This window comes from Barbus barbus, assembly GCF_936440315.1.
Source record: "Barbus barbus genome assembly, chromosome: 29".
Lineage (NCBI taxonomy): Eukaryota > Metazoa > Chordata > Actinopteri > Cypriniformes > Cyprinidae > Barbus > Barbus barbus.
The window spans coordinates 16,671,054-16,684,649 of NC_136757.1; the positions used below are offsets into that span (position 1 = coordinate 16,671,054).

General features: G+C 38.5%; 1 protein-coding gene across 1 annotated transcript in view; it reads right to left on the reverse strand.

Moving 5' to 3' along the window:
• LOC306849472 (cAMP-dependent protein kinase type II-alpha regulatory subunit-like) overlaps nucleotides 1-11,956 on the reverse strand; it is a 26,643-nt gene extending 14,687 nt beyond the window's left edge. The window contains exon 1 of the mRNA XM_079384517.1: nucleotides 10,475-11,956. Within this exon, the coding sequence (XP_079240643.1) occupies nucleotides 10,475-10,727 (253 nt within the window). The 5' untranslated portion in view covers nucleotides 10,728-11,956. The remainder of the gene's footprint in view (nucleotides 1-10,474) is intronic.
• Nucleotides 11,957-13,596: the final 1,640 nt, after the last annotated feature.

Below are 13,596 nucleotides of genomic sequence, written 5' to 3' on the forward strand. Positions count from 1 at the left end.
CATGGAAACCAAAGTTGTGTCATCTTTTTCTCGCCCTCATGTCAGTTTGAGCCCGTATTTTTTCACATACACATACACACAAAAGGGACAAAAAAAGCTGAATTAGAATATCATAGAAGGCCACATAACTTGTCTAAGTCTCCTGAAGTCATGTGATAGCCATGTGTGGGGAACAGACATGTAATTGAAGACATTTACTGAAAATCTTTCCTTCCACCATGCTTCTCATATTTTGTTTGCAGTTGCATTTTTTAAACTTGCCACATTTTCAAGCTCACAAATATAGAGTACATATGGCTTCAAAAGAGAAAGATACATGCATCCACTTCTCTTTTTTTTGACAACAATGGCTTAGCATTGTTTTAAATGATCTGTTCTGTAAATTATATTCTTTTGAACTTTCTATTCAAAGAATCCTTAAATGATTTCCAATGCGCACAACTGATTTCAACATTAATAAGAATGTTCCTTGATCACCAGATCACCATGTTAATGCTAGAATACACCACACCACTTCTAAAATCTGAAAAGATTTGAAAATGCTAGGCATCATACACTTTGCAAATACTCCAAGAAAAACTGGCCTTCACCAATACCAGACTTTAAAGGCCTCTCCGATCACAACTAACTGAAAATTAAGTGCACATTTTTTCTGGAAGACACATGACAAATGAAAGCAATATGTTTGGCTGAAAAAAAATCAAACATGTTTGATATTCGACAACTGGACAGATTCATAGTCTGACCCTAAAATTAAAAAAAAAAAAAAAGTCTGTGACCATTATACACCAGTAACACCACATGACTCAACTCTACAGACTGGCTCTGATTTTCAGCAAGTAGTGTCGACTTATCCAAACTGTAAATCAGGGGAAAATCGGTGCAAAATTCATGTAGTGTATTCCAGCCTTTAGAATGATTTCTGAAACCTGGAATGATGCCTGCTGAAAATTCAGCTTTGCCATCACAGGAATAAATTACATTAAAATAGTTTTTTTTTTTTTTATTGTAATATTTCACGATTCACTGTTTTTACTGTATTTTGATCAAAAGTTTGGTGAGCATAAGATACTTTTTTAAAACATTAAAAAGAATGTTTTCAATAATAATAAAAAAAAAAAAAAAACTTTTAGCATGTAATTTGCCTTAAAGAGTAACCCAGCTAACACATAACATCAATATTCATGCTTTAATGGTTAATAATTTAGGCTTACTATGATTTGAAGTCCCTCCTTCAATTTAAGTCAATGGGACTTTTTGCCCTTGTTTAGTCTTTCAGTCAGCATTTACGTCCAAAGTACAAACATGCCAGAGTTTAATAGTTTAACTTTAAGAGTTTGTTCAAATCACTTTTAAGTATGAGCAACAGTAACTACAAACACCACTGCAAAGAATGTTGCAAAGAATTGCAAAACTTAAGTGTTGTTCTGTCTGTCTTCTTATCTCTCTCCATGTCTTTCTAGATATCCTCATGCACCCAAAGCCTTATCATTCTCTCTCACTGGTGGCAAATATTAGCCAGAGGAAGAGAGAGAGACTAGTAATTTTAAAAGTAAACAGAATGTGTGTGTGTGTGATCTCTGTGATGGTACGGCTAAAATCACTTATGTGAGAGTCAGCATCTAAACTACAAACACTTGCATGCTTTCTCTCACACAACATGCATAAACAACCATACTAAAATGCTAATAGCCACACACATATACTAATATGCATACAGGTCCTCAAACCAGTCAACCATTATAGGTTTTCTATAAATGTTTATAACAATATCTAGAGAACAACATGGCCAAAACAATAAACTAAATGCAATTTAATAATATCAAACAAGATGTACACTCTGTTGAAAAGATTAAGGTGTGTAAGTTTTTTTAATGATTTTTGAAAGCAGTCCCTGCATTTGTTTGATCAAAAATAGTTTTAAAACTTTTTTTTATTATTATTTGAATGTATTTTATATTTATTTCCGTGATGGTAAAAAGCTGAATTTTCAGCAATTTACAGTAAAGTCCAGTCAACAGTGTCGCATGATCTCATTCTAAAATGCTGATTTGGCATTCTGTATTATCAATGTTGAAAACAGTTGGCTGCTTAATATTTTTGTGGAAACCATGCTACATTTTTTTAATGATTTTTTTGATGAATCATATGTAACATCATGAATGTATTCGGTGTCAGTGTTCAATTATCGATTTTCATGCATCCTTGACTAATAGAAGCATTAATTTCCTTAAAAAAAAAAACTCACCCCAAGCTTTTAAACAGTAGTGTAAATGACATTAACATTTATTTACTTTTTCTAAACATTTTTTGAAAAAACATTATTATGAATATAAAAATAAATTAGTAATAATAACAAATTAATATTTACTTCATTGTATTGCAAATATTTCACACAATACTTACAAAAAAATTTAGAATAAAATATTTAAAAACTACAAAAAAGTTGGTACATTTCAGAGCCCACAAAATTTGGGCACACTTACCAATCAATACTACAATCTCAAATTAATTGCTCTAATTCATAAACATTTGCAAAAGCACAAAACATACTACACTACGTAACGTTACCATACCAATTCAAGCACCCCAGTTTATAACTCAACAAAACACCTTGTTTGAGGCAATGTGTTTTCATGAATATTTCTTGCTCATCAGGGGTTTGAGGTGGTTTTGGATAACAAAATCAAAATCCCAACATGCTACAGAGCTGGCTGTATTTTCTCTCTCTCCCCTTCCTGTTGTAAACAATCAATCTTGATGTCTCCATAACCCTCTTTTCCCTGCACTCTCTAAAAACTGTCTATCTTTCTGCAGTGCTCCATTTCTCCCTCTCTCTCCCTTTAGCCCTTATAAGGCAGTGTCGATAGTGTGGATCTGTCTAGCTGTGTGCCTGTGGATTTAATCCCTTACTGGCAGCCAGAGGGTTACTTGGAGTGAGAGCGCATGAATGACATACAATACAGGGATCAACAGAGATTTACTCAAGAGTTATTTACTCAAATTTAACCATTTCTTTCACTTTCTGTAAACTTTACAAAAGCATATATGAGCATTCAGTGCTACAAACTAATCTGCAAAAGTGTGTTTTTGTGTGCATGATATGAACATTAGAGGCAAGGTCAGCACTGGCTCTGATTAGACAAGGCCATCCGTCTGCTTAATCTGCACCCTGAGTGGACAAGGTCACTGTCTGTTCTTTCAACTCCTCTCTGATTGGCTGATACGGTATTATGTGGTGCTAGCTGAAGGTCGAAGCACGTCCAATCAAAGTGTACACTTCACATTGGAGTCCTCCGGTTGGTTACACACCTGTCCCAATGACCTCCTCTCCTTGAGCCACCACCACTAATCAGACTGACCTGCAAACATCTAACAAAGAAAACGTGTGTGTGGTGTTGTCTATTAGAGTCATACAAAAACAGGGGATCAGAACAATGCTTCCCTCTCTGCTGAGTGGGAAAAAGAGAGGACATTAAATATTAGATTTAATTGGAGACTAAAATAGTGTAGCAACAATGACAATAATATGCAGGGTTTCCACATCCTGCTTAACCTTTGTCATTACCCATGATGCCTTGAGAAGGAACAGCTTTGGTGCACTGCTCTAAGGACGGGTGGATTATGCCATAAGTGTAATGTAGCAGTCTGATCTCTTAAAGCAATATAATTCCATCTTAACTTATTTTCAACCAGTGAAGTACTCAAAGTGCAGAAATAATGTAATGGCCTGAAGTCTATGACCGGCTACTGAGATAACACTTCATAAGCTCTTACAACCACACTATATGCTGCCACTGAAATCAATGACCAGGGTGGGAAGAATAAACAGGGCCAGGGTAGTCCGTCACCCTCTTGCTGATAGATATATAAAGAGGAAGTGCTAAAGTCCAGGGCCCGTATTAATAAAGATTCTAAGAATCCTCTCAGAGAGCTCCTATTTTAGCTTAAAAATTCCTAACTAGGAGTCTTAGCTTAAGAGTGATTCAGGGCCAATCTGAGAGCAACTCTGAGCAAGGAAAAGACAAAAACTTTTATCTTAGTGAGGAGGCGGGGCAGACCCCGTTGCTAGGAATGACACAGTCTTTTGAAGACTGTGATTGGTTGGTTGTCAAGAAGGAAATAGAGCGCTTTTAAGAGTAGGGTATATTATAAGCCTTCACTTTGAAATTACAGGCGTAATTTTTCCTCTCGCTCTTTCTCTCTCTCACACACACACACAAACACACACATTTTATATGTATATATATATATATTCTTTATTTTTTATTTACCATGCTGTCATACTTACCGTGTTTTATAGGAAATGAACAGAGACATAGCCTAATAAGTGCTGTAACAGACCCAAATCATCACTGCTGCATAGTTGCATTTTTCCAGTTGCCAAATATGTTAATGTAGTGATTACGTCCATTTCTGGCGCTACGGCATTTCTGCTCGGTGTCGGAGATGTTAGCATGTCTCTAATAAGATCGGTCACAAACATGATCCCTGCACGATCTAATGTGTAGTGTCTTATAAACTCACTGTCAAGCATTGTGTGCAACGCATTTCTTCTCCCTCTTCATGTTTCATCCATTTTCTCCACTGCTAAAGAAACTCTTAAGCCCCTTAAAAGTCCTCGTCCGTACTCCTAACAATTTTGGACCTTAAGACCTCTTTTAAGGGTTAAGATGCTTTCTGATAGGGATGAATTCTGCTAAAAATAGGTCATGATTATGCCATATGCTTGCCTCGCATTATCATTTAATATTAGGCGGTCGTTAAACAGAAAAAAAGAAAGAGCATACACTCAACATAAACCAGTGCATAGCTTATTTATTCAGATCGGCTGTAGCAATGCAGAAATGGAAAATCAATAGACTGACAGAATTCTTCATTTTCATATAAAGTTAGCCAACATATAAAAAAAAAAAAAAATAAATAAATAAATAGGAACGTTTATCAAGGAATAGCATTAAAACGGCTTTTAAAAATGTACTTCATGTTGGCTATATTGTCTAAAAACAAAAGAATGCTAGTTTTACTTACTCAGACAATGCGCATTTGTTCAGTGAATTTAAAATGTTAACGAGGTCTGGCGAAAGACTGGACTAGACGATTCTGCACTTGAAAGAAAAAAAAAAAAGAAAAAAAAAATTCGCTCGGCAGGAACTGAAGTCACAGGCACGCAGAGAGATGACTACAAGCAAGCAGACAGTTTCGAAAAGAGCCTGGAAATCCTGCAGCACCACCGAAGTGGGTCTTCATTTAGAAGAATAGATCACGAGGATGGGATCACGGATGAAAGATTGACATTTGCTGGCTTTGACTAGCCTCCAAGCTAACGCATGCGTGCCTGTATTGAATAAGATTACGCATCGCTCCAGTAGTTATTGTAACTTAATTTGACATTACAGTTTACACAACTTTTCCATCTCCTTCTAATTAAAAAAAATCCTACACCTTCCTGGTCTTTCGTGTGGTCATTTTGAGCTCGCCGCAACTGACATGAAGAAAACACATGAGAGGTCTGAGGTAAAAATGTAGTTTCTGCCAAGATACGCTTTTAAAAATATTTATACATTTAAATATTTTGATATGTATTCTTTTTCAAAAGTTTTATTTTAACTTGTTATTTAAAATGTTTTAAGTGTACCGTTAAAATTATGGTAATTTGAATGATAAAATCATCATGTTTTTTGTCTCTCGTGTAATCGACTATTGTTTTCAGTGTCGACTAGTAGGAGCTGTACCGTTTAGTCGACTAGACCCGCACATCCCTACTTTCTGAATTACTTTTTTTTTTACTAGGATCTTTTCTTTAATCGTAAGAGGAAACACCCACATTTCTAAGAATTTTCTTAGAATTTTGTTACTAGGAGCAACTGTTAGCACTAAGATTTTTCATGAATACGGGCCCAGATTGTTACCGAAACCTCAAACATAAAGAATAACACGTATAGACACACCCAGGCATACAAAGCACGCAACCAATACATACACCGACAAAACAAACTGGTACTGAAGCACTCTGAAAGACAAAAAGCATGGGCATTACTAATATGTGACAGGTCCTGTAATAAAGACAAAAACAGGTATTATTCAATTTTTTCTTTCTGTAATCTAAATAAAGATCAAGACTGAGTGTGAAAAATGTACAAGAGTACAAGTGCTCTTAAGATAATTTTTCACATTCTTATAGTGAAATCAGTGAACAGCAAAAAAATACAGTGAATCAAAACAAGTCCAACCAGTTAAGTACTTGCATACTCATGTAGCTACTTGATATAGATTTAAGTAGTAAAATAGGTGACTTAACTGGTTGGTCTTGTTTTGATTCACTGGATTATATCATTTTAGTTGCACTATATTTCTTTAGGTATATAAATTTGCGTATGTATGTGTCACGCACCGAAATATAGTGCAACAATCTTAATGTTACTTTAATGGTAGCATTTTTAACACAAATTATTTAGCTGCTTTATTGTTAGTTAATTCTTGACAAACCGCAAAAACATGGTTTTGACTCAGTAAAGGTCAAAAAACCTTCTGAGCTATGGTTGTGACGTCATGCTAACTGGCTGAAAAAATTACAGTTCCCTTTTTCAAGATTTAGTTCTGTATATTCCTGTAATGTGAAAAAGGTTCACACTCACTAATGAGATTCAGATTATGCAATAACAATATTACAGCTTGTATCTTAACAAATCACAACAACAACAGGCAACCCAGCAGTGGTGAGGAGCACAAACAGGTTATTTGTAGTATCTGCAGGTGGCTGCGTTGTGTGAGTAGAGACTCTAAGTCCATAAAACAGCAGACTGCTCTGTTCCACTCTATTTATCCTGCTTAAAGCAAAGAGTACCCTCTTCTCCACACAGAGGACATAAAACACACAAGCTATGCACTTGTACTTTACACATTAATTATACTCCAATTCACTTCACTTTAATTTTCAATAGATCTTTTCTAATAGTAACTAAATTGTACACATTTACGTTTTAATTTAATTTATTATTATTATTATTATTTTTAGAGATATCAGACATAAATTGTCTGTAACAACTATGAGGCAATCAGAAATGCTTGCTGCTTGTCAATAATTTTAGGCATTCAGTTTTGGGGTTTTGTAGACAGGCCATGTGGTTGAAGAGTGTTGGCGTTCTAATTCAGTTTTAAGTCTGGCGGAAGTTAGCAGAACATCTGAAACTACTTACAGCAATTCTTCGATGCTACTCTTCACCCAATCATGCATCTAAATTCGCAAAGAAAGCAAAAATACTTGCATATGCAAGCTAGGGATGTGCGGGTCTAGTCGACTAGACGGTACAGCTCCTACTAGTCGACACTGAAAACAATAGTCGATTACACGAGAGAAAAAAAACAAAAAAAAACACGATTTTATAATTCAAATTACCATCATTTTAACGTTACAATTTAAAACATTTTAAATAAGTTAAAATAAAACTTTTGAAAAAGAATACATATCGAAATATTTAAATATATAAATATTTTTAAAAGCGTATCTGGGCAGAAAATACATTTTTACCTCAGACCTGCGTTTTCTTCATGTCAGTTGCGGCGAGCTCAAAATGACCACGCGAAAGACCAGCAAGGTGTGGGTTTTTTTAATTAGAAGGAGATGGAAAAGTTGTGTAAACTGTGTAATGTCAAATTAAGTTACAATAACTCTACTGGAGCAATGCGTAATCTTATTCAATACAGGCACGCATGCGTTAGCTTGGAGGCTAGTCAAAGCCAGTAATGTCAATCTTTCATCCGTGATCCCATCCGCGCGATCTATTCTTCTAAATGAAGACCCACTTCGGTGGTGCTGCGGGATTTCCAGGCTCTTTTCGAAACTGTCTGCTTGCTTGCCTGTGACTTCAGTTCCTGCCGAGCGATTTGTTTTTTTTTGTTTTTTCAAGTGCAGAATCGTCTAGTCCAGTCTTTCGCCAGACCTCGTTAACATGTTAAATTCACTGAACAAATGCGCATTGTCTGAGTAAGTAAAACTAGCATTCTTTTGTTTTTAGACAATATAGCCAACATGAAGTACATTTTTAAAAGCCGTTTTAATGCTATTCCTTGATAAACGTTCCTATTTTTTTTTTTACTTTTGTTTTAATATGTTGGCTAACTTTATATGAAAATGAAGAATTCTGTCAGTCTATTGATTGATTTTTCCATTTCTGCATTGCTCCAACCGATCTGAATAAATAAGCTATGCACTGGTTTATGTTGAGTGTATGCTCTCTTTTTTTCTGTTTAACTACTGCCTAATATTAAATGATGATAACGCGAGGCAAGCATATGGCATAATCGTGACCTATTTTTAGCAGAATTCATTGAGTGATTTGACAGTGTGATTCAAAGATTTAAGTATTTCAAGTGTAGGCTGTTATATAGACACGCACATTTTTTTTTCTTTTGCCATTTTTTGGGGGTTTCTAGCTTTTAGACTAGTCGGATACAAAACTTCCGTTTAAATGACAGTCAAATTAGTCGTAGCGCACATCCCTAATGCAAGCCTGGAAAAGCAACTCAAATTTATCCAAACTTCCTGCGTGATACATTGCCAGGCCAATAGTGATGATGTGCAGATGTTTTCTTGACAGCAGAGCATGACTTGCAAAGAAAGAAGGATCACGGTGGGATGGTCCTTAATGCTTCAACCGTGCCCCAGCATGCTTTGGATTCCTTAGTACACTGAAGCTCAAATGTGGAGCACATCTCTCACGCAAAACCCATCCTGCCCTCTTTTCCTCCATTCTCTTCTGCATGCTGTTCAGTCCAAGCCTAGTATACTGATTGGATATGCTGACGAGCAAATTCACTGATTTACATGAGTAGTAGGCCTAGTAGTTATTTCTTTTTAGCATCTAAGGCTCTCATCATGGCAAAAGCTGAGTTGGAATAGTACAAGAGTTACAAACACAAAATAAAACCAAACAAACACAAAAATACAGCAGATAAAATTATATTTGATATGATTTTTAAAAATCTAAAATCTTTTCTGGTAAAAACCTTACTAAACAAATCCCTGAGTGTACTTCATAAAGAAGTTTTTTATTTTTTACTTGCATTAAAACCGGGAGAGTCCAATAAATTATGTTAAATGGAAGGGGTGTCCTGCAGGATGTGCATAAAGTTGGGTCCGATTCAAATGGACTGTATAAATACATAAATGAAATATGAAAACATTCTCAAATATAGCACACCTGCCATTTTGGCACTGTCCCTTCATCCAGATGTCCAATGGCCAATGATGAACAACAACTGTGAAAATAATCTTCTTGGGTGTTGTCAAATAACAACAACTTTCTTGGTAACTACACTTGCACTAGAAATTGAGCCACTCATATGAAAATGAAACTGGCTGTACATCTCAGAATATCAGTGGATGCAGTGTTTCACTCAGCACTGTTTGCCTAATAGATGCATTTGTCTTCTTAAAATTGCACGTAAATGCTTTAGTCCAACCAAATCCATTGAACATTTGATTTTAAACTGTGTCATGTATACTTGGACAAAGCTGTGCATATAAATGTACTTACTGTTGCTTATTCAGACAGTCTAATACTGCTTTTTGAAGTATGCATATTAGAACGTGAGAAGAGATTGATGTACCTGCTGGAATCACTGAAAGTGCACATAATCTAAATGATCTAAAATCAGATTTAGCACACAGATAGGCACAGACTTCCCCATTCTATTTAGCAAAAGGATGTAAAAACAATTACATAATTAAATATTAAAAACAATCATTGTAAACAAGCCATAATCCACTCAGTCACATGCAGGCCTTGCATATGCGGCTTGATGAAATATGATTAAGCAATTTGGGAAGGCGTTATAATCCCTGTATACACTTCCACACATCTTCCTAAATGTTTTCCAGGGCCCAGAATTCTCTCAATGGTTAAATTCACAACTGCTGACTTAAGACATGTCTACCAGTGAAAGCAGCTTGGTTTCAAGCGCAGCTGCTCGCTCTGCTCTACATGAAAGGAAAGAGGCACTGCTTTGATGTGCGCGAGCGCACCTCTCTCCATTATGAAAAATCCTTGTTAGCATTCTCAATGGCCAGCCTGCATCCATTCATACAAGCAATTGATACAGCACGACTGGGCTAACATCGCCAGCCCGATCACACACACACACATCACAATCAGTCTCTATTAAAAAACGAAAGTGCATCAATATTAATGCAAATCCATTAAGCGTGCAGTCTAGCCCTTCTTAATTCTGCATGCATCGCGGGTAACTGGGGATGCCACTTGTCACTCTGTCAATCAAGCGCATGGATGAGAGCTCGAGCGAGTGCCATGGAAACAGCCTAGATGAGGCTATTCCACACGTTACCCATCACAAAAGAAACCTGACACTTGTTAGCCGTGCAAACACACTATCCACTAAAACAAACGCAAACAGCAATATCATCTCTTTTACAGGCGGTGTAATAAAGCGCATTTAATAAAGAGGCACTCACGCTCAAAATCTGAGTCATCGTCCTCGTCATCCTCGTCGCCGTTCGACTCGGTCTGCATCGGCTCTCCATCAAACATCACTCCCTTCCCCCCGGGTTTGGCGGCGGCCCCGGACCCGTCCTGGCTCCTGGTGTCCCGCAGGCGGGTGAAATACTGCACGGCGAACTCCACCAGGTCCGGCGGCCGCTGGCGCAACACCTCCACGGTGTAGCCTTGAAGCAGCTCCGTCAGACCGACTGGAATCTCAATACTCATGTCTAAACAGTAGTAGGAGGTTTGTGCAGATATCTGACCCTGTTCTAAATGGCTCCTGAACTATGGTACAAAAATATAAATCAAGTCTTTCCCGTATCAGTGCATGCAGCGGGGTTGCAGCGCAAGAAATCTCGCGAGGGACTTAGTTAATTTTGGTAGCAAAGGTCAGCTGAAACCAGCCCAACACATAAGATTCCTCGGTGTTTGTTTCCCAAGGTGGGAATTAATCAGGCCGAGTAGTAGATTATAAAGGCTGACAGCGCTGTTTCCTCCTCCTGCTCAACAGATCTCTTGGCAAGGATCCTGTACTGTGCGTTGAGCCAGTGACTTCCAATTAAAATCGCTACTCTATTCTGTCGTATGGTACAAAGAAAGCGATGGATAGGAGTCAAAAAGTGCCGTTAATATGATTAGAAGCTGATTAAACCCAGGCTGAGAGTTAGCGACGCAGCTATCCGAGTTAGCAGACGAGGCCTTGCCTATGCACAAAGCGTGTTTAATTTCTAAATGCGACGTTTTGTTGTCTAATACCTTAATAACGGATATGCACGAGAGAACAAGCCAGTCCTGTGAAAGAATAAACTTAATATAACGTTATGTAAATTCGGAGAACTGCTGATAGTATGACAGCTCCGTCTGATAGTATGATAGCACCGGCGCACGGGTCCCGTCTCTCTTCTCAGTTTTTCTCCAAGGATTCCGTTTTGTTGATCGTTGTAAACACAGCAGGTGTTTTAGAGGAGTGTGGGTAACGGGCTCTACCGGGGAGGTGGCTGTGTTGTCGCCGGGGCTCGAGAAGGAGCGAGGCCGCGCCGGGGTGAGTGTGCAGGCGGCCCGGCGCTGACAGGGACACCGGGTGAACCGGACTGGAGGGAGACAAAACAGGCCTTCTGGTCTTCGGAAACAGGGACAAGTGTCAGCGGTCACCGAAAAGCACGAAACGGAGACGACGACACCGGCACTCGCGCGCCTCCAAACACGAAACTGCTACGAAAACCCTCGGTAAACTCCAACCTCTGAGAGCTGCAGATATTCGCGTCGCCTGTCGTTGTCAGAGCCGCGGTCCGGAGTGGATATGTGTCTGGACGTCGACTAAAACAAATTTCGCCATGTATGAGCTGAAATATTGTCGTTTTTTTCCTGTGAGAACAGACCGTTGGTGCCTCCTCACGAGGCGCGCACTCTCTCCTCCTCCGCCGCGCGAGCCGCTGAGCCTCGGGGGCGCGGTCAGAGTTCGAGAGCGAGCCAGAACGTCAAGACCTGATGGGCGTCGGAATCGACCAATCCTGGAGCAGCATGAGACAGTAAGCCCCGCCCCTTTAAAGAGAGCGTGCGAGATTTAGGAAGTGGGTGAAGACAAGTTATCGCCGGGGCTGTAGTAAGGGGTTCAGGGCCAAATTCTGACCTCAAGCAGAGCTGGGCGTTGAGAAAAATACAGAAACACTCTCTCAAAAATACAAGTGAAGGAATAAGTATGACAAAACACCCCACGGTGGAGCTGTGTTCGAAACCTCCATATGAGACGTGTAGAGTCATGTATTCAATAAATGGGTTGTGCATATGCAACCGTAAAACGTAAATGATTAACTTTTATGATCAAAAAGAAAAGTTGATTAATTGATTTGGGTCGCTTTGTAAGCAAGCAAGGCTACAATCTAACTGTCGATTCCTGGAAAGGCTCCAAGGAACAAAATATCTCAGATGGAAGACTCACGAAACACATTCACGCCAAAAGACAAGGAGTTCCCTGTCAGTAAATATAGAGCAGTCGATCTATTCTCGGGTCTTCATTCAGGTCGCAGGTAAAGCCGTTGCTATGGCCACACAGAACCTACCTTTAAATCCTCCAATCATTTTCCTCGAGGTACCCCTTGCGCCTCCTGCCGGGTAAAAAAAATAAATTAAAGAAAATTCATCTTTACATGAGGATTTCCTCTTATCTTAAAGGTATAGCTCATCCCAAATTGAGAATTGACATTTAATCACCAACATGTTGTTTTAAACCTTTATTTTTCCCCCCTTTTTCTTCTCTGAAACACAAAAGGAGATGTTTAGTCTGGGTCACCATTCACTTTTATTGTATGGAGGAAAGGTGTAAGTGAATGGTGACTTTCCTTTTATCATATTATGATTAAAGGAATATTAGGAAACAGTATTGTGTTAGAGCCGAACTCAAGTTCACAGAAAAGGTGTATGTTGGTCATCAAACATACAGTGGGGCAAATAAGTATTTGATACACTGCCGGTTTTTCAAGTTTTCCCACTTACAAAGAATGGAGAGATCGGCATTTTTCATCATAGGTACACCTCAACTGTGAGAGACAGAATATATATAAAAAAAAAAAAAAAAAAAAAAAAAAAGAAAATCACATTGTATGATTTGAATAATTAATTTCCATTTTATTACATGAAGTATTTGATACAATAGAAAAATAGAACTTAATATTTGGTACAGAAACCTTTGTTTACAATTACAGAGGTCAGACGTTTCCTGTAGTTCTTGACCAGGTTTGCACACACTGCAGCAGGGATTTTGACCCACTTCTCCAGGTCTTCTCCAGATCTTTCAGGTTTTGGGGCTGTCGCTGGGCAACATGGAGTTTCATCTCCCTCCATAGATTTTCTATTGGGTTCAGGTCTGGAGACTGGCTAGGCCACTCCAGGACCTTGAAATGCTTCTTACGGAGCCACTCCTTAGTTGCCCTTGCTGTGTGTTTGGGGTCATTGTCATGCTGGAAGACCCAGCCACGACCCATCTTCAATGCTCTTACTGAGGGAAGGAGGTTGTTGCCCAAAATCTCACGATACATGGTCCCATCCATTCTCCCCTCAATACGGTGCAGTCGTCCTGTCCCCTTTGCAGAAAAGC